Here is a 21,486-nt window from a genome sequence, read left to right on the forward strand (position 1 = left end):
ACAGTTCATGGGGCCAATATCAACAGGAGAGGACAACTGGAATTTCAGCCACTCCCCAGCCATCTGAAAACCAGTCCGTGGGTCCAGGCGACATGCCATCCTTATAACCTCTCCTTGCTGGGCACGGAAAGCTGCCAAGGAAATTGAACACAGAGAGTCCAGCTTGGGTGCGACAAAGGAACACTGCCCACTTCTGAAAGTGGAAGAACTTTTTGCTACTAGCTCAAAGATGGTGAGGGGTCTGGAGACCAAGTCCTATGAGGAAAGGTTGAAGGAACTGGGTATGTTTAGCCTGCAGAGGAGAAGACTGAGAGGTGATATGATCACCATCTTCAAGTACTTGAAGGGCTGTCATATGGAGGATGGTGCCGAGTTGTTTTCTGTTGCCCCAGAAAGTCGGACCAGAACCAACGGGTTGAAATTAAATCAAAAGAGATTCCATCTTAACATTAGGAAGAATTTTCTAAAAGTTAGAGCAGTTCCTCAGTGGAACAGACTTCCTCGGGAGGTGGTAAGCTCTCCTTCCCTGGAGGTTTTTAAGCAGAGGCTAGATGGCCATCTGTCAGCAATGCTGATTCTATGAACTTAGGCAGTTCATGAGAGGGAGGACATCTTGGCCATCTTCTGGGCACTGTGTGTGTGTGTGGGGGGGGAGGTAGTTGTGAGTTTCCTGCATTGTGCAGATGGTTGGACTAGATGACCCTGGTGGTCCCTTCCAACTCTACGATTCTATGATTCTAAGTAGTACAGCCAGTTGGCAGCTCCTCATCTGCTTGGTTCAGCACTTGGGATGTTAAATCAGAAGTGTGTATGTGGGGGGGAAAGCACAAATCTTGCAAAACCAAGTCTTTTACTGTGGGGTCACAGCAGGATGCATGGGCCTTGCTGGAATCACAAGTGCTACTGCCTGCAGCTGGATCTCCACAGGATGAGTTTGCAGGGATATATTCACGGCAAGGGTTCCATGCATGCTATATGAACACTACTACTTGGACGTGTTCAAGAACTATTTAGGTGGGAGGAACGTGTGGTGGCAACCCAGGTTCACATCCCCACTCACACCATGGAATCTTGCTGGGAAACCCTGGGCCAGTCACAAACTCTCAGGCCTGACCCCGGCTAGTATTTGGATGGGAGACCTCCAAGGAATACCACAGTCTTGACACGGAAAAGGCAATGGCAAACCACCTCCAAACATCTCTTGCCTTGAAAACCCTACTGGTAGCCATAAGACAGCTGTGACTTGACAGGAAAAAAAAGTGTGGGGACAGGAAAAAAAAGTGTGGAGACAGGAAAAAAAAGTGTGGAGACAGGAAAAAAAAGTGTGGAGACAGGAAAAAAAAGTGTGGGGACAGGAAAAAAAAGTGTGGGGACAGGAAAAAAAAGTGTGGGGACAGGAAAAAAAAGTGTGGGGACAGGAAAAAAAAGTGTGGGGACAGGAAAAAAAAGTGTGGGGACAGGAAAAAAAGTGTGGGGACAGGAAAAAAAGTGTGGGGACAGGAAAAAAAGTGTGGGGACAGGAAAAAAAGTGTGGGGACAGGAAAAAAAGTGTGGGGACAGGAAAAAAAGTGTGGGGACAGGAAAAAAAGTGTGGGGACAGGAAAAAAAGTGTGGGGACAGGAAAAAAAGTGTGGGGACAGGAAAAAAAGTGTGGGGACAGGAAAAAAAGTGTGGGGACAGGAAAAAAAGTGTGGGGACAGGAAAAAAAGTGTGGGGACAGGAAAAAAAGTGTGGGGACAGGAAAAAAAGTGTGGGGACTTGCAGCACATCTCTTTCCTGATCTGGAATGACCCATAATAAATAGGGGTCTTGCGGCATCTAAAAATCAGCTAACTTTTATCCTAACATAAGTTTCTGTGGACAGGAATCCCCTTCATTAGATGCCTGTCTAAAGAATGAAAACTGTTTCTTTCACTCACATTCAGTCTCTTGTTCCCCTCACCATCATGCATAACCATGCTATTCAAAGCAGCATTAGATTGAAGGAGTTTTAAGTGGTACCTCCCAATCCCCTAAATAGCAATGAGGGCCAGAATCCAAGGGGAGGGACTGTGGCTCAGTGGTAGAGCATCTGCTTGGCATGCAGAAGGTCCCAGCTTCAATCCCCGGCATCTCTAGTTAAAGGAACTGGGCAATTAGGTGATGTGAAAGACCTCTCTGCCAGAGACCCTGGAGAGCCGCTGCCAGTCTGAGTAGACAATACTGACTTTGATGGACCAAGGGTCTGATTCAGTGTAAGGCAGCTTCAGGTGTTCATGTGTGTCCAGCCTCTAACATAAGAGAAATCTCAACAAACACAAGCGAGTTCTTTAAGGGCAAAACCTGCTGGAACATTTGAAAACAAGGTGTGGAGCAAAAGTAACTTACAGTTGAAGAAGCAGTTAAAATCTTCATCGCTGTCAAAGTCAAAGCGAGAATATTCACAACTGGGACTGTCTGTCTTGGAAGGAAAGCCCACCTGAAAAACAAAAGGGCACAAGTTTAGAAGTGGAACCCAGAATTTACCATGTACCTCCCACTCCAAAAGAACTCAGTCACTGAAGAATGAGATTAAAAATAGCAATTTACACCAATCCCTTTACAGCAGAATACTCACAGGTGTCCCAGTAAGATCCCATGACAAAAAAAGTTGTTTCAAGCTCCCAAAGCGTAATTAGGACACTATTTGAAAAAAATGTCTTTATAGCACCCGATTTCATGTTTCATCAGAGAATAAAGGATTAAAGGAACAGGATCTGCAGTTAAAGTTCACAAAACCAAACACCCTGGTAGAGTCAGTCTACACTAGAGTTGTGGGGCATACGATCTCATCTGCGACACTGATCTGAGGGGGGGAGCAGCCATTGACATTCTGTCTTCTGGCCAAATCAAGACACCTAGTAAAGAGACACAGGGAGAAACTTGCCTTGGCAACCTGCCGTATGTTATGGGATATCCAGCTCTAAAAACAGTGGTTCTTTAAATCAGAACACAGACACACACACGAGTGCATACACATATATAACATACATATTATCCAGCTCAGAATCAAAGCTGCTCATAGTACTGTACCTTGACTAGATTAGTCATAGATGCTCGCAGATATTTGGGAATGATAGCCAGCAACAGAGGATCATGTGATAGAATTTCATGCCGAAAAATAGCTCCCCATGTGATCTGGGTGGAAGAGCGTAAGAACTAGGGGGGAAACAAAGAATCCATCAGACTAGAAATCTCCTTTTTTTAAAATGTATTTTATTAAAAATTTAAACATTACAAACACATAAACATACCCATACAGATTAAAACTTCTCCCAAGGACATCAGTGAATAGTTGAAAATAAGCCAATAAATGATTAAATACCGCTCATTTATACAATCAATTCCACTTAATAATGAACTGCTCTAAATTGCATATATATCATGTAAGCCTCTTACTCTTGAACTTTACCAATCATTTAATTAATCAAAGCTCTAAATTCTAACATTACAAACAATATCTAGTACCGCTACTCTTAATCATACTTATCACCCCTACTTTAACTCTAGCAGACTAGAAATCTCTTAACAGAAAAATATGAAGTCAGACGTTGGAAGCACAACAACGACCACTGCTGGCCTTCCCTCCTAGTCACTGATACTACTCTAATACCAAATGAAACCAAAAATAATCCCAATACCCAAAGGCCAAAACAAGAAATCCAAGAACTCCTGTTCAACACTGATATCCTCATGTGCCAGTGAAAACTGGATCGGAATGAATGCTAGATGGCAGAAAGCTGCACACCATGTTACATTCCAGTTTTTCAGAGTAGGAAATGGAGGAGGCTCAGCTGCCTAACAGGCATTAACAGCACAAATGCTCTCTGGGTTAAGGGTTTTACTGCCCCCAATGCTTTTCATCAAACTAAGGAAAGCCACGTGGCATTTTAAAAAATGTAGCAGTATATCAATTCATCACCAGCACATTTTCCCAGAACAGCAGGATATACAAAGCCTATGTGGTTTTAATTCTATACCGAATTTTTATACTTCCCCTTTTACCTACCTGGCTGGGATGTGTCGTGAAAGCTAAAAACGACTCGAGGTATTTCCCAAAGTTGGCTGGTGTTTTCACATCTGTGTCGGGGCCCTGTTTAGAAAACAGAGGAGGTGAGGCAGTGGAAATCTGGGATGGATTCAGATGATGGAAAACCGTATGGAAACTGCACAAGGGGCCAGTGTGATGTAATGGTTAAGAGAGGTGGCGTTTGATCTGGAGAACCAGGATTGATTCCCCAGTCCTCTACATGAGCAGCGGAGGCTAATCTGGTGAACCGGGTTGGTTTCCCCACTCCTACACATGAAGCCAGCTGGGTGACCTTGGGCAAGTCACACTCTCTCAGCCCCACCTACCTCACAGGGTGTCTGCTGTGGAGAAGGGAAGGTGATTGTAAGCTGGTTTGAGTCTCCCTTAAGTGGCAGAGAAAGTCGGCACATAAAAAACCAACTCTACTTCTTCTTCAAAAGCATACTGCCTCTAATCAACTGGGGGTGCTTCTTTGGACTGTTCAGCCACACGATTCAGTGTGGGGTTATTCCCACCCCCTTGAATTTCCTAGTAGACACAGGACAGTAGCAGCTCTTCATTTAGCACTGTAGGCTCAATGAGCTAAGCTTTTTAACAGCTACTGGTTGCCAGTCATCTCCATCCACACCTAGAAGGGTGGGAAAAATTATAAGTATTTGGAGAACACAGGGAGGGAACTTCAGTAAAGCAGCTGATAAATAACTGTATTTGGACTGCTTCTTTCTAAGTTGGGAGTGTCCTAATTACCTGTCTTAGAAATCCTCCACAAAGGCCACTGGAAATCTGAACACTCAGCACATACTTAGAATGACATTATAGTTACATTTCTAAGGAGTTACTTTCGTTTCTGCTTATTTTTATTTATACCCCCCTTTTCTCCCCAAAGTAGCATACATCATTCTACGCGCCTCAACTTTATCTTCACAACAACAGCCCTATGAAGTAGGTGACTGGCTCTATGTCATGAAGCAAGCCTCAGCGACAGAGTGGGGATTCGAACCTAGGTCCCCCAGATCACAGTTTGATACTCTAACCACTACACCCCATTGGCTCTTGACCAACTGCTAGTTTAATTTCTAAAAAGCAAGTTGTCAGGGTGGAAGAATGAAGAGCATCCTCTTTGTCTGACCTGAAAGCGTTGAGTTCTAATCTTGGAAATGCAAGGGCTGGCTGTAGTTGATAGTGATGGCCCAGCACTTTGAATATACTCAGACACTATTTCACATATTCCCTCTGGCATTAAAATAGTCTTCCAGCACTGAGCCCTGTAAGACCAGTGGTCAGCCCTTGAAACACAGCATGAAAAGGGAAGGAACCATTCAGCTGGTACTCTCTCCTCCCTCGGTCGGATATGGCACCTGCTGGCCCACATTAGTGTCTGTGCCAGGCCTCTAGAAACCACATGCATGTCAGAGCATGGGTAAATGTGCTTTGCAAGAGAAGGCAGAACGTCCCTGTGATTGTTACAGCATCATTGTGGCAGACTACATGGGCAGGACTGGCACTGTAAAAGGAGAGTATGACAAGGATTCGTAGCTTAAGAACTCTCTAGTCGAAACAAACGACTATACCCGATGTAGAAGAATGGAAAGACAAGATGTTTGAATATGCAAATTTGGCCAAAATGACCTTTATGATGAACTTAACAGACAATGAGTCTGTGGAACAGTTTAATGAGAAATGGCAGCCGTTTCATACCTATATATCAGCCAATATATAGATAAACATAATGTAACAAATTAGACAACATAATTAGCTATATGAAAATATAAAATGTTTTTGAATATACTAATGACCAATAAGAATGCTCGTTTATTGCAGGCGGATTGATTCTACCCTTCCCTTTTTTCCTTTCCTATATCCCATATTTTAAAACAAACAAAAATCTAGTCCAAACCCCTTGTGGAGAAATGCTACAATATAATTTGTAAATTAGCAACATTCATTTGTATTCCAGAGTACTGAAGGATTTCTTCTAATACCTATTGTTGGCCATTTACTGGAAAGAGATGGAAGCTGTGTGCAACAGATCAAACGGGGAATGAGACTACGTAATACCACCACCTATTTCGTACAACTGAAACACACTCCCCCCAATGATGCCTCATTTTGGATAACTCACCACCAATGCACATATCTGGCTGCCCAAAGAACACAGGACTTGACAAAGTCTCTTCAAGAAAACATAGTGTTTCTCCACCAGACCTTCCCCATCTGCTGTCCTGAACAGTAAAGGAAAAGGGAGAACTTCCTTGAGAAACCTTGAGACAATAAGTTCCACAAGTGACAATTCTGAACTTCTACTACATTTTCTGTAGGGTAGACCACAAAAAGGGACATCTGAAACAAAGGCTATGCAAAACCGACAGGGCAAAATCACCCTGCAATTACTTTCAAACACCAAGAGTAGCCTATGAATCAGGCCGGAAGACAACTGAAAGGAACCTAAAAACACCAAGGTGGCCTCTGTTTGTTTACTGTGACTCCATATGTAAAACAAAGTATTAAAAAGTCTTTTACTAAAAATACATATATATGAAAAAATTGACTATTTTAAAAAAGAAAGAAAGAACACTATCTGGCTTAGGGGAGGGGCTGTGGCTCAGTGGTAGAGCATCTGCTTGGTATGCAGAAGGTCCCAGCTTCAATCCCCGGCATCTCCAGTTAAAGGGACTAGGCAAGTAGGTGATGTGAAGGACCTCTGCCTGATACCCTGGAGCTGCTGCCTGTCTGAGTAGACAATACTGACTTTGATGGACCAAGGGTCTGATTCAGTATAAGGCAGCTTCATGTATTCATGCATGTGTTGAGCAGGTAAAATCAAATGTGAGAAACTAGAGTTTTTTCTCATGAGGCAACTCTCCAAAGTAGAGCACACTCTTATGCAGTTATGACTCAAGGAAACTTCCGAAGTTGCTTATGTCAGACATTCTGCCTCCTCTTGATGCCTCAGATACGAAGACTGAAAAGCTCACTATGTTCAGTGTGAAGTTAATTAAGGCTACACAGCTGCTCTCAACCAGAAGTTGTAGGAAACAGCTTGAAGTGAAGCATTCTATGGTCTGCAGCTCTGTCCACCCTTGAGCCAAGGTCATACAATGGTAGTTATTTAAGATTTGGGAAATCAGTGAACTATTTTATCACTAAGAGCTTTCTATTTCTGAGTCACCATGTACCCATAGCAGGACTGTACTACTCACTGGGCAGCAGAGAGGATGTAATGCATGGCAACGTCCCCGAACAAAATCATCAAAGGCTTGCGGTCCTCCAGCTTCCCCTAGGCACAAAGCAAAAGAAGGTTTTCACTATAGCATATAAAAGGAATTCTTCAACAGCAATGAGGAAACAAAAGATGTCTACCACTAACACCTAGTAGAGTCTTTTGCAAACATGCAGAACATGATCACTTAATTATTCCCATTTTTCCTCCATCCACTTGATGCTATCAAATGCAAGCAGACGCTGTCAAATGCAAACAGAGTGAACTGTAATAGGCAGGCAAAAACAAGGATTGGAAAACTTCCTCTTTCAAAACAACCAGGCCCTTGATGAGTTGCCAAGTGGGGTCTCTGTGAAGCAGCACAATCCAAAAGAAAAGCCTTCATAGGCGAGATTTATCTTGATGGCCTTATGCTTGCTCCCAGATTACACCAGGCACTGATTCATTTCATGCATAATAACCTCTTATTTTCTATTGACCTAAGACCAAAGCCAAACTAAACCAGCATCACATCCCACAAGTATATAGTCAACACCTCAAATCTCATTCATGACAAGGGTTTTGCTACAGGAACGCATACTATCTCAAGATCATCCAGCGGGGATCCCAGTGAAAACATTCTCAACTTCTGCCCCCAAATAACAGAACTTCCTGCCCTATGAGATTGGTTGGGCCTCCTTGTAGTACCCCATCCAGCCTCTGCTGAGGACGTATCTAGCCTACAGGACCTCTGAGTAAACATTTTTATCCCTTTTTTTAAGGCTTCACAATTACTGCTTAATTATGGTTTTCAGTCATTTTACCACTTTGTATCTTTGATGAGCTGCACTGGACACAAGAGGCACAGAAGAGCAACCTATAAATCTACCAAATAAATAAATGTTTATTTTAATGAGAAACAATCAAGTTATAATACATTGACTGTGTGTGCTTATATATAGATATCCTTTGTACATGTAACTCAGCCTTGAGTTTGATTTACCTTACAAAATGGCTGCAGTAGTCAAGGCTTTTGCTAAAGTGATGGGAGTATTTTGAGAGGAAGATCAAATGGGAATGTAGTGGGAAGGAAGGTGCTGAACGAAGAAGGATGCCGAGTCTGCTGGTTCTGCTTTCCAACCCCCAAAATTCTATTTAGGGAGCAATACGAGTCTTGCCATCTGCCTATGATGAAGCCCGCCGACAAAAATAAGGTGACGTGCACACAGCAGCATTTAAGCACTTAACAGGCATTTATTATTCTCAGAATGAAATTAAGAACTTGCGTCTTTGATTAGTTTAATGAAAGCTTTTTAAATAAACGGAGCTGGGCTGCATCCGACGGAATCCTAGCTGCTGTACAGTATGGGAGGGTGTTGGTGGAGTTCAGCACCTCTCAGCACAGTTCTGTGCAGGAATTGAACAAGGGGCCAAGCAGTGTTCTTCTTGCCACTTTCATTTGGTAATATTAATAATAATTATAAAATAAACACTTTAAAAAATGGACAGAAGCACATCAATATGTGAAGCAATTTCCTGGCACAGTGGAGTGATGGATACCATACTGCTCCTTGTTAAACAACATGACCACTCAGTAGCTTGATTATTGCAATTGTTTGGTGCATAGGATTCATGCTTCTGTGGCTACGGAAAGCATGGCTTCTGGCTACAAATGCTTCACATGATCGTTGTAAAAGAGACCCATCCCCCTTTCTATTGCAGAGAGATTACACAAATTTAATATCCAAATGCTCCGTATTGGAGGAGTGACTGGAGTGCTGAGGCATTGATTTCTAAAGCTTCACAGTTATGACAATACATGAAAAAGAAAGGCCTGTATGAACATTCTCCTAAACACTACTTGTCATTCATTCCAAGCTCTACCCAGAACCTTAGATGTCTGCACCAGCACTGATTTTAACTCTTTACATTTCAAACAGACCGAACCCCAGCTACTATGCAACAAGAATAAATCCAAGGAGGAAAGAGGAATGGTCAAGCAGCGGGGCCCTCATGTGGGAAGAGAGAAGAACCAAGAGGAACTTACTTTCCTGCTGACTACAATCAAGAGGCACTCTGCTGCTCCCACTTGGAGCTCTGGCTCATTCAAGAGAAGGCACAGCATTTCTAAGAGCTTGCAATTATCAGCTGTGATGTGACTCATGGCCACCCAATCGATGTAGCCAGCCAGCGTGTTCAGTGCTGCTATCCCCACTCGACAGTTTGCTTGTGCCTGCGAACAGATGGCAGTTGAGGGGGTCATGTACATTTTAAAGGATTTTGTGCTATGTATTTCGTACAGGGGCTTATGAATACTTTGGCACCACTGATAGTAGAACAGACTGATAAAACATTAAACGCTAAAAAGAAATCTAATTTCACTTTTGTAAAGATCTATCAGGTTTTGACCGGGTCACAAGCCAATCAATACCCTCAGCACCTTATTTTCCCTGCAGAGAAACTAAATTCAATTAGCAGCTTTCTGAAGTACCCAGCTCATGAAAGTTAGACTTGAAAAAAATCAGTTCAGGAAGGGTTCCATTCAGTTTCACCTTCTATTGCCATAATTTCAGGAACTCCTCCCTGCCCGACAAAAACAGAATTTCCTCACTTTCTTCACAAGTAAATCATTGAAGTTGAATACTAATTTATATGGCTGGCAGCAGCTTAGGGACAAACTTGACTGCTAGAGCCTGAACACTAGGATTTGTAGAAAGTTCTGCACTTCTCCCTCTGGTGTCACTTACCTTTGGTTCCTGAGAGCCATCCGTTTTCTGAAAAAGAGAACAAAGAGTGAATGAGCTTCTTAAGTGTACTTCTGCTTTGTCCTGCTAGAATGGAGCGATGGGATATTTCGACAAATCCATCCTCGGTTGTGAAAGCTGAACATGCACCAATAAACTATGCTGGGATAACAACCTCTATCTAATTTCAATCTCAGCTGTGTTTTTAGTTCACAGGTTGGAGTGAGCTGAAAGATTTGACTGCTCTTGGCAAGACCCAACTCAGGACATGCAATCCTATAAACAGTGGCAGAGTCATTTCTGATGGATGGAATTTGCAGTTCTACAGAGAAAGCTTTGAGCTACTTCAACCAATTATATAAACATGATGCACACACATTAAAACTGTAATGTGCAAGGGTTACAGACACATGGCTTGAATAATTAGTACACTGATATGGAAGACTTGTCTCATTACTGTAAAGCCAGCAAAAATGGATGCTCATCATGATGCATACCTATTCTCTCTGGGATCAGATGGGCATGCTTATTATATTAAGTGCTTTGGAACACGGGCAGGACAATGCTGCTGCAGTTGTCTTGTTTGTGGGCTTCCTAGAGGCACCTGGTTGGCCACTGTGTGAACAGATTGCTGGACTTGATGGGCCTTGGTCTGATCCAGTATGGCCTTTTTTATTTTCTTATCGCAACTGATGCACGTTCCCTTCCACATGTATAAAAGCCACATGTTCTGTAATATGACAAGCTGCTTGCAGTGATATGTTAGTGAACCAAGATACTCAGCAGGAGTGCATGAAGACCTACTGAAGTTCTTTGTCCATATAGGCACCATTTATTATTTAATAGAGCAGCTTCTTAAGCTTTTCTCTGTATCAACAAACCTTGCCCAACCCGCCAAACACACTGCAGCAACACAGAATACACCACCCTCAGTAAAACAGTACTAATCAAGAATTAAATTAAAAATGATATATTTCTATTTGAACCAATTTTTAGTATAGCCACAACAACCTTTTTACATTAAACAATATTAGCCATTTCACACAAAATAATAATAATGCCCTTTTAAACATTTTTTAATTGAAGTGTTTCAGTGCAGATTTGTTAAGGGAATATGACAAAAAGCTCCTGTACCTCATAGTAAAAGAAGAAGAAGAGTTCGTTTTTATATGTCGACTTTCTCTACCACTTAAGAATCAAACCTTCCCTTCCCCTCCCCACAACAGACACCCGGTCAGGTAGGTGGGGCTGAGAGAGTGTGACTAGCCCAAGGTCACCCAGCTGGCTTCATGTGGAGGAGTGGCGAAACAAATCCAATTCACCAGATTAGCCTCCGCTGCTCAAGTGGAGGAGTGGGGAATCAAACCCAGTTCTTCAGATCAGAGTCCACCTCTCCAAACCACCGCTCTTAACCACTACACCACACTGGCTCTTTAGTTATGTAAAAGGGAGAATTTCAGCAAGTGCAACGTCTCTATCAGTGTGTAAGAGACAGCAGCAAGAACCTGCAGAAATGCCCCTTTTTACTCATTCAGGGCCTGGATTTGTTCAACACACAACCAATTCTCGAACATTATGGTGCAACTACCTTTCTTCTAATGAATCCAATGATCTGAGATGATACAAATAACAAACAGTATAGCAGGCAAAAACTAGAGAACCTACAGCCTCCATTGCCCGTTACCATTGCTGGGGGATTCATATATATTCTGCAATGCATTCAAGCCATCCCACAAGTAAGCATTCTAATCATAGCCCCAACATTTCAAATGTTGCACTTTTTTTAGCTTTCTTGTGTGTGAAGATACTTTTAAAAAACCCTCTGCTATAAAGGTTTTTACCTTCAAAACTCCATGTTGTCACTTCTATTATTGAACAAGCTCATGTTCCAAATATATGGGCCTTCGTTCACTCCCCCATCCAACATGGATTGAGAACTCTTAACAGTAAATCACGCTGGGTATGTGTGTAATGTGAGAGTACAGCATCCTGGGTAATAGCCACCCCATAAACATAACATGTAACACTGATAGCCAGGAAACCCAACCCTCGAGGATTACCCTACACAAACAGCTCAAAAGTTGTGCTAACCTTTGGAGGAGAGAGGGCATCTTGTTCCTGGGGCACTTCAACCTTGCCAATTAAGAGGATTCCACAATTAGCAAATGTAACCACACTTTCACCCCTCCGCCTCATTTCATACCTCGTTCAATTTAGCACATTTAGTCATAGAATCATAGAGTTGGAAGGGGCCATACAGGCCACCTAGTCCAACCCCCTGCTCAATGCAGGATCCGCCTAGACTAGAGCATCCCTGACAAGTGTTTGTCCAGCCTCTGCTTAAAGACAGCCAGCGAGGGGGAACTCACCACCTCCCTAGGTAGCTGATTCCACTGTCGAACAACTCTTACTGTAAAAAAATTTCCCCCTAATATCCAGCCAGTACCTTTCTGCCCTCAATTTAAACCCATTATTTCGAGTCCTATCCTCTGCTACCAACCGGAACAGCTCCCTTTCCTCCTCTAAGTGACAGCCCTTGAACACATGAAGCTGCCTTATACTGAATCAGATCCTTGGTCCATCAAAGTTAGTAATGTCTACTCAGACCAGCAGCGGCTCTCCAGGGTCTCAGGCAGAGGTCTTGAAATACTTAAAGAGAGCAATCATGTTCCCCCTCAACCTCCTCTTCTCCAGAGTAAACATTCCCAACTCCCTTAGCCTTTCCTCACAGGGCTTGTTGCTCTCCTCTGCACCCACTCAATTCTGTCCACATCTTTTTTGAAGCGAGGCCTCCAGAACTGCACACAATACTCAACATTTACTCAGAGATAAACTGCACTGAAGTCAGTTTACTTCTGAGTAAGCATGGCTGGGTTCAGACTAACTGATGTAAACACTCCCAACCTTCCTCATCGCTTATAGTCAACATTCATGAGGCTTCATGCAAGGGTCTTTGTGGGTAATATGCCAAGGAATCAAGACTGATTTGTTTCTTCTTGCAAGTAGGCTATGGTCTCCTAACACTGATTGATTTGACTTCAAATTTTAATACAGAAACAAATTAGAAAAAGAAAATCCCAAACAAGATATTGAATATAAAAAGTAGATTGTTACTACTGTATCCTCTTGCCTTTCCAAATCTTTTTCACTTTTCTGGGGAGACGCAATGGTCTCAAAAAGCACATGCTTTGAGTAAACTACTGATGCAATGAATATTAACTTTTATGAGACCTCAACCCCACGTACAATACCAGCATCTCTACTTTTAGGACTAAGGGGCCTGCCCCCCCCTGCTTGATGCATCAAAGAAACAGACCAGCAAACTGGGGCCACATAATCCAATAACAAGGGCCTCATACAGCTAAAAGACTCCCCAGCAACTCAGAACTACAGATAGCCAATGAGTATTCCTGGATCCTGAGGCTTTTTCTGGTCAACCTCTGCATGGTTTCTTGCTTGCAGCAGAACCCTGAAGTGCAGCAACAGAACCGATGCCCCACTCTTGCAGCTAATAGCTCCTGAAAGCCTGAGGGTTTTCTGTGCTAACTGAACCCATGGGAAATAGTCTCTAACCATGCGTCTGTATTTGTTAACATTCTGTTGAAGGGTGTTGAGCAGGAAGCTAAAGATCTTCTCCATATTTTGGGTGAGAGTTTGCTGGATGTCCCGTCGTCGCTGGGCTGGCAGTGTCTGAAAGGTCACTACATCTTCCGCCAAGCGCAGAAGAATGAACATCACCAGCTCCGTCTGGGTTTCCTAAAGTTCCAAGGAAAGAAACAAAACAGCCCCCCCCCCCCCATACATGAGATTAATCTTGAAGTCTTTAGGGAACAGCGAGCATGTGTTACTTAGAGGTATTACACATGTGTAGGCACATTATGCCCTGACCTGGATGGCCCAGGCTAGCCTGATCTCGTCAGATCTCAGAAGTTAAGCAGGGTCAACCCTGGTTAGTATTTGGATGGGAGACCACCAAGGAATACCAGGGTTGCTGTGCAGAGGAAGGCACTGGCAAACCACCTCTGTTAGTCTCTTGCCATGAAAACCCCAAAAAGGGTTGCCATAAGTCGGCTGCGACTTGAAGGCACTTTACACACACACACACAGGCACATAATATCCACATACACAGAAACCCATGGATAATTTTATTTCCTACTCAAGACTAGTAAAGGTACTGTAATCTGACAGTAAGGTGCATACCCCTTGCTTGGAGAGTGCATCCAGCTCTTTTAACATGTCAGGCCAGTGCTGGGGCCATTCGCGCTTGATCATCTCCACTACAATGCGCGAGAGAACATCCTTTATGTGACTTTCTTCCTCTAAAATGTTCTGGGTGCCCTGTGAATGAAAAACTGAAAGAGTTACAAAATGGAAGGTAGCTGTCCTGGATCATCCAATATTTACTTCACAGCAAAAGTTTGCTATAAAATAGCCAGAACAAGAAAAGGTTGAATGAAGTTACGCAAATATGCTCTTCTTGCTCATCAAAACTCAAGTGACTCCCTTTACCAAGAAAACTATCACTTTAATTAAAATGGATTTTTATAATAATGTATATCTATCTGAGTGGAACGATTTAAACCCAGAAACAAAAGAATAGATTATTAAACCTAAAGAGAGTTTGGCATTCAATAACATATTCCTAGAATTACAAACAATATTCTCTCCAGAAGTGGTAGCTAAACTACTGAAATGATTCCCTCCCATAAGTTTTACTAGTTGTCTCTCACAAACACCACCAGGTCCTACCTCTTCCAGTTGATATATAGATTATCTCAACAACACAGGTAATAAAACTGCCATGTAGCAATTTAACATTATAAACAGCCAGACTCACAGTGGATATCAGTCCCATGACATTGTTCTTCAAATAGACTTTCTCAAGTCGACCCATATTGTTCCATCGGAACCTGTCAAATAACAAAGAAGGCACCAATAGGTCTTCATAATCTTCAGGAGGTTCTGCAAGGCTGTTTTATTTTCCTGGGCTTTTAATGGGATATAGATTTCAGGCCCTTTTTCAGGGGGGGTGAGGGAGGTTATCTGGAGATTTATTTTATTGGTTTTAAATTATAATGTTTGGTAAACCGCCTCAAGTCATGAGAAAAGGTGGTACATAAACATTTTAAATAAACCAACCAACCAAGAATTGATAAATATATATAGGTGATCTTTGTTAGTATGGAAAGGGTGAAAGAGGTGGAAGTACAATTCTCTGGCAGCACCCATTTCCTTCTGGAAACAGTTAAACAATAGGATGAAACAGTGTACCATCTACATAATGTATCAGCAGCAAAACTGAAGAGCTGGGCTGGAGTCAATATTATGTACACAAAGAATGAGGTAGTGCGGAAGTGGCAAAAATAATGTGGAATGTCTAGATTATTCAACAAAGAGATCAGTCTGCTAACACAGAGCCAATGGACATAAATGCCTTCCCCAAGTTGTCACTGTCACAACCATCCACCTCACCCTCCTACCTCTCTGCAACAAAGCTTGCCCCTGCTGTTATGCTTTCCCATGGCTCTCTTGAACCACTAGGGATTGGGGCGGGGGGAATGGTTTAAGAGAAAAATGGAGACTTGTAGGCTGTCTTCCCCCTCCCTTCTCTCCCTCTCCCTCTGTATTCATCAGAGCTGTCATTATTCAGCACTGAGTCAGCATGAAGCAGAGCAGCTTGGCTAACGTGAGTGAGTTCACACGGTCAGTTCACACTCAAAGAATGTGAACAGAACTAAACTTTAGTAATTACACATAACACCTATAAAGCACGGTTAATCAGGATAAAGAGTTACAAGCAGAATTCCTCAGAACAGAATAAAAAGCTATACGGCTTGCTAATCCTACCTTTACACGAGAAGATCCCCCACATTCCAGGCACCTTTGGCACAGCCTGACAGGGTCTGTCTGTGATTTTGGGCTCGACACAGTTTTGTGAGCCAGCCTAGCAGTTATATTGATTCTCCTGCAGCCTGGGGACTTTCCTTTTCAACCAAATCAGATTTCAGGGTAGTTCTCCCTCCAAGCCTGCTTTAGACCACTTACTTCAAAAGTTTGGATAAGGTAGTTAAAGCTCCAGTCAAAGAAATTAACACCGATTCATCTTGGTACTTCTGAAAACTTGACCAAACGGCAAATTAAAACTGAGATGCAGGCTCCCTTTGGTTAGCTCACAGATCACCGTAAACTTCTCTCCCCCTTCCTGGGATGATACTCTAGGATTGTATTGCTTAACCACAGATGTGTGTGTTGTTCAAACAGCACATTTTATCCTGTTACAACACTCACCAGGTTCAATTATACATAAATAAATAACCAAAGATGATGATCACTGACAAACAAGTAGGAAGGGGTATGGCTCAGTGGTAGAGCATCTACCACGCATGCAGATGTTTTAGGTTCAATCCCTGGCATCTCCATTTAAAGGGATGGGATAGAAGACAATGAAAAAGACCTCAACCTGGGATTCTGGAGAGCCACTGTCAGTCAGAGCAGATGATATTGATAGACAAATGAACTGACTCAGTATAAGGCAGCTACATACGTTCATGTGCGTGTGACTGGTGCGATCCTGAGTCTGGACAAGCAGAACTCCTAAAAGTTGCAATACCGCATCACCTGAGTCAAACAAACTCCCTTACTTTACCACATGCTCCAAGATCTGAAGACCAAAGTGTCGGACAATAGCAGTCTGGGTTTTCTCCGCCAGCTTCAGTCCACACGGAACACATATCGGACACTTCTCCTTAAACTCTTCACAGAACTGAAAAAAGGAGAAAGGAAAAGTTTTAAAAGAAACAAAACCAAGTGCATATAAAAAACATCCTTCCTCCACTAAAGCCCTATACAATAACATAGAAGTAGGCACATAAGGCTAATTTTGGACTGGGAGGAAAAGAAAATACACATGAACCCACACAGTTCTTTCTGAAAACATAGCGAAAATGTATGGCTTGGTTATGCAGCAAAGTATGTGGTACTGCACTGAGCAATAACTTGCTTTACACTCGGACGTATAGAATGGTTCTAAAGAACAAACTATAGTGTACGTAGCTATACTCCAACAAACCTTATCATTACCAGATTTTTTCTATTACTGTAATGTATGAAAGCCACTAGACACATACCTCAAATGTTTTAAAGTAGCTAAATGCTTTAGAGGCACATTTGCTGAGCACGAGGCTACACAAACACATTAGCCCTAGTGCAATTTTCTCATTGTTGGCGGTCTCTCTGGCAAATTCCACCCTCTTGTGTCAACTCACGCTATATTTTTTTGTAGTGGTTAAGGTGTTCGACTAGGACCTGGGAAACCCAGGTTCAAATTCCCACTTGTACCATAGAAGCTTGCTGGGTGACCTTGGGCGAGTCATACACTCTCTGCCCTGATGAGAGACCTCCAAGGAATACCATGGTCATGAGAGACCTCCAAGGAATACCATGGTCATGACACAGAGGCAGGCAATGGGAAGCCACCTCTGAATGCCTCTTACCTTGAAAACCCTACGGTTTTTCACCATAAGTCAGCTGTAACTTGACAGCAAAATATATATATTTTTTAATTGGAACAGGCAGATACCATGGTCCCAGGTTACATGTAGGCAAGAACCAGCACTTTGAATTATTCCTCAAAACTAATGTAATGATTTTAAAACCGACAAGTTATGTTCTCTGTGATTTTTAATTTGTTCACCAAATTATTATCTACCTTTCTGCTCTTACAGGGGCCACTCAGGGCTTCTCCCTCCCTGGGATCAGGTGGAAGCAGAAGATAGAGCTGAGTGTCATGAACATATTGTCGACAGCCCAGCCCAAATCTCCTAATGACCTCATTCAGCAGTTTCATGTAGATGTTAAAGTTGCGCTAGCTAGCAACCCTGATGCTACTTCCTAAACCAACTGGCGTTTCTTGACAGTCTTTAAAGATACACATACAGCGCTTTACACTAACCTAACAAGAATGTGATCACAGTACTGAAAATGATGGGCAGATGCTTTTGAAATAAAGTCCTCAGCTGACACACCAGTCAAAATTACTTTGAGGTGCTGTGTGCCAGAGACCTGAACCTCCATTTGTAGACACTATTAATCACACCCCCAAGCTTGCTCGTTTAGGTACATGGCAATCTAATCCAGAGCGGGCTGACTACTTTATCACTGATTGCTAAATTGTCCATCAACACCAATCAGTCTTATCTGGACCGAGATTCAGTCCATGCATTCACTAAGGACAGCCAGGGTTCCACCTGATTCAGCATTCAAATGGATGACATTTCACTTCTAGCCTCCAGATAACTTCTCCCAGTAGTTTGATGAAGATACTGAACATCATGGGGGACAAACAGAAACCTGTTGGACTCCACAGTTTAAGTGAAGAAACTGAGCAGCTCTTCTTCAGCGCCACTTTCCACAGAGGATTGAAGTTCCTGTGAGTTTAAATTTGTCTACAAGGGCTACAATCCTAAGAACATGTTCCTGTGAGTAAGCCCCACTGAATAAAATGGAAAATACATCCAGGTAGACCTGATCAGGATTGCTCTCAATCTCCTTGCTTTCCACATTGGCCACAGTTTCCAGTGATATTCACTGAGTGATTTGGGAACCACCTGTGGGGCACCTGCCCAGTGTTTCAGGAAAGTGGGCAAAGCCTGTATCAAGTAGGGCTTGTGGCTGGCACATAGTTCCTAGCTTGAAACAGTCATAACCAGAGAAACGTGTAACCTGCGAGCCTCTCTAAAGTGCTGGCCTCATGCCAGGGATGGAAATAAAGGTGGCTCTTTTGGTTGATGGTAATTGCAAAAATGGCTTTCCGTGAGGCAGACTATCACTGTCTTACATCTTTCATAAAAAAATCTCTGTTATCCCCTTCCGAAGTATCTCCCTATAGTCCATCCCTGTTCTCTTAATTCTGTTTAAACTCACATGCTATTAGATTTCTTTATTTTTCTTTGCTCCATTGCATGTTGGTTTTAATGCTGTCAGGATCTCCTGCTTTAATGCCCTACTCAAAAGCCCTGCTCCTGCAACACCTTTCCTGAACTATCACATCAGCTCCTAGCAGAAACACAGTAAATACCCTAACACAAACTAGAGTTGTCTCCTTCTGAGACAACAGAGAAGTTGCATAACAGGCAGAGGTTCAACCAGCACACGACACTGATGTGCTACAAGGATCTTCTCTGCAGCATTTTTACCAGGGCAGCTTTGACCTCACAGAGGCCCTTGCAGGGTGTGTGTGTGTGGCAATCATAAAGCCAAACTGCTACTTCTTTAGCAAGACTCATGTATTTCCTTTGCATTAGTATGGCTCATTTTAAGGCCGCTTCTCACACTCTCAAAGCACTTTCACACAAACCAAATAATGCACTTTCAATCCACTTTCAGCACACTTTAACTATGGTTTGCAAGTGGATTTTGCCAGTTCACACAGTAAAATCCAGCTTCAAAGTGCATTGAAAGCGGACTGAAAGTGCATTATTCGGCATGTGTGAAAGTGCCCATGTGTGTGTGTGTGTGTTAAGTGCCGTCAAGTCGCTTCCGACTCATGGCGACTGTATGAATGAAAGTCCTCCAAAATGTCCTATCTTTGACAGCCTTGCTCAGATCTTGCAAATTGAAGGCTGTGGCTTCCTTTATTGAGTCAATCCATCTCTTGTTGGGTCTTCCTCTTTTCCTGCTGCCCTCAACTTTTCCTATCATGATGGTCTTTTCCAGTGACTCTTGTCGTCTCATCATGTGACCAAAATACAACAGCCTCAGTTTAGTCATTTTAGCTTCTAGGGTCAGTTCAGGCTTGATATGATCTATAACCCACTGATTTGTTTTTTCGGCAGTCCACGGAATCTGTAACCCTCTCCTCCAACACCACATTTCAAAGGAATTAATTTTCTTCCTATCAGCTTTCTTCATTGTCCAGCTTTCACACCCATAGTGCCCATAGTCAGCACCAAACAATGGGAAGTAATGGTCAGTTGCTTTGTTCTAGAGGCATTCTGCCGCTCTTCGTTATGGCCAGCCAGCCCGGCCCACAGCTTAACCTGCACAGGCCCCACAAACGACGTTACCGGCCACGTGGACCAACGCGGCTGGATGGGAGGGGGAACTCGTGGCCTTGAATGCCATGCCTGGGCAGAAGAGGCTTTAAAGGGAGCCTGCGGGAGCACCCTTTCAAAGACTGCACGACCTCAGGTAGAAGAAACGCGCGATTTGTACCTTTTCCAACCCAGCAAGCCGTGCATGCTTAAGCAATGTGCCCGGGGGGGAGACAGGCAGTGCTCATGGGGTCGGGCGTCCAGGGCCATCGGCCACGTGCTTGTGCCGGGACCCCGGAGGAGATCCCCACAGAAAGGGTTGGCCAATCAGGCGGAACTCCCCCCCCCAACCGCCCCTTACAACCCCCAACGGTACCTTGAGAGCTTCCAGTCGGTATCTCTGCGTGGAGGCCGGGTCCATCATCACCGTGACCGCCTTCACCAACTGCTCGCACAGGCCGCTCACTTGGTCCGCAGACATGATGCCGGGAAGAGAGGAGGGGAAGCGGCCGTCGCCCCGGGCAACCAGGCACGGGAAGCGCGAGGGGTGTGGGGGTGACCAACGAACCACGGGGACGTACTGCGCAGGCGCCAATTACTAGACGCCCTTTTCGTTTGAGACTTTTTTCGAAGCGCCCCGGACACCCAAACGCCGCTCTGTGGAACGTCAGGCGGGTGGGGGAGGGGAGACGCGTGGGACGCATGCTCCGTAAATCCGGAGGCCGACCCTCTGAGCATGCTCAGTAAAGATACCTTCGTCGCCTCGATGGTGCGGACCAATCACAAACGACGTCTCAAAATCCCTCCCATAAAGCTAGAAAGAGTAGAGTAATGCCACGCCCCTTAGTTTCCTGTGTTGCTTTTTTTAAGAGCCCAGTTTTCCATAAATAGATTGAAAATACAGGAAGTGTATTATAAAAATATTGTCGAATACTTTCACGGTCAGAGTTCATTGGTTCTTGTAGGTTATTTGGGCTGTGTGACCGTGGTCTTGGCTTCGTGTCCTGAAAACCTCCAGACTAACGAAGGCTACAGTCCACAATAGCCATGCAGATTAGCTTTGGATTTCACACATTAACAGATCACTTCAGGATACAATGGTTCCATATTAACATACCACACCCTCATTAGCACATTTATCTTGATACTTACAGGACAATGATTAGCACATTACCTTTGATACTTTTTTTGCAGGACAATGATTCAGCTCAACCCAACCCCTTTCTGACTATATATTACTCTTCCTACACACTTGACACTGTCCTTCAGTGTTACTCCTCTGAAGATGCCTGCCACAGCTGCTGGCGAAACGTCAGGAAAGAAAATACCAAGACCACGGTTACACAGCCCGGGTAACCTACAAGAACCAATATATTATTAAAAAAATTATATATATATTATATATATAAAAAGATTGGAAGTGCTCGTAGAAGTGAGCGGAGCATGAGGTGTCTCGAGCCAGT

At 43.4% G+C, this 21,486-nt stretch overlaps 1 protein-coding gene across 1 annotated transcript in view; it reads right to left on the bottom strand.

Moving 5' to 3' along the window:
• The window catches only part of XPO5 (exportin 5), a 49,815-nt gene extending 29,250 nt beyond the window's left edge, over positions 1-20,565 (bottom strand). Inside the window, exons 1-13 of the mRNA XM_056852527.1 lie at positions 20,400-20,565; positions 16,634-16,755; positions 14,830-14,902; positions 14,193-14,330; positions 13,565-13,747; positions 9,995-10,021; positions 9,295-9,480; positions 7,249-7,325; positions 6,171-6,270; positions 4,028-4,111; positions 3,052-3,177; positions 2,368-2,458; positions 3-131 (exon numbers count right to left, since the gene is read on the bottom strand). Of these exons, the coding sequence (XP_056708505.1) occupies positions 3-131; positions 2,368-2,458; positions 3,052-3,177; positions 4,028-4,111; positions 6,171-6,270; positions 7,249-7,325; positions 9,295-9,480; positions 9,995-10,021; positions 13,565-13,747; positions 14,193-14,330; positions 14,830-14,902; positions 16,634-16,755; positions 20,400-20,504 (1,441 nt within the window). The 5' untranslated portion in view covers positions 20,505-20,565. The remainder of the gene's footprint in view (positions 1-2; positions 132-2,367; positions 2,459-3,051; positions 3,178-4,027; positions 4,112-6,170; positions 6,271-7,248; positions 7,326-9,294; positions 9,481-9,994; positions 10,022-13,564; positions 13,748-14,192; positions 14,331-14,829; positions 14,903-16,633; positions 16,756-20,399) is intronic.
• Between the last annotated feature and the right edge of the window lie 921 nt (positions 20,566-21,486).

This window comes from Euleptes europaea, chromosome 7 (assembly GCF_029931775.1).
Source record: "Euleptes europaea isolate rEulEur1 chromosome 7, rEulEur1.hap1, whole genome shotgun sequence".
Classification (NCBI taxonomy): domain Eukaryota; kingdom Metazoa; phylum Chordata; class Lepidosauria; order Squamata; family Sphaerodactylidae; genus Euleptes; species Euleptes europaea.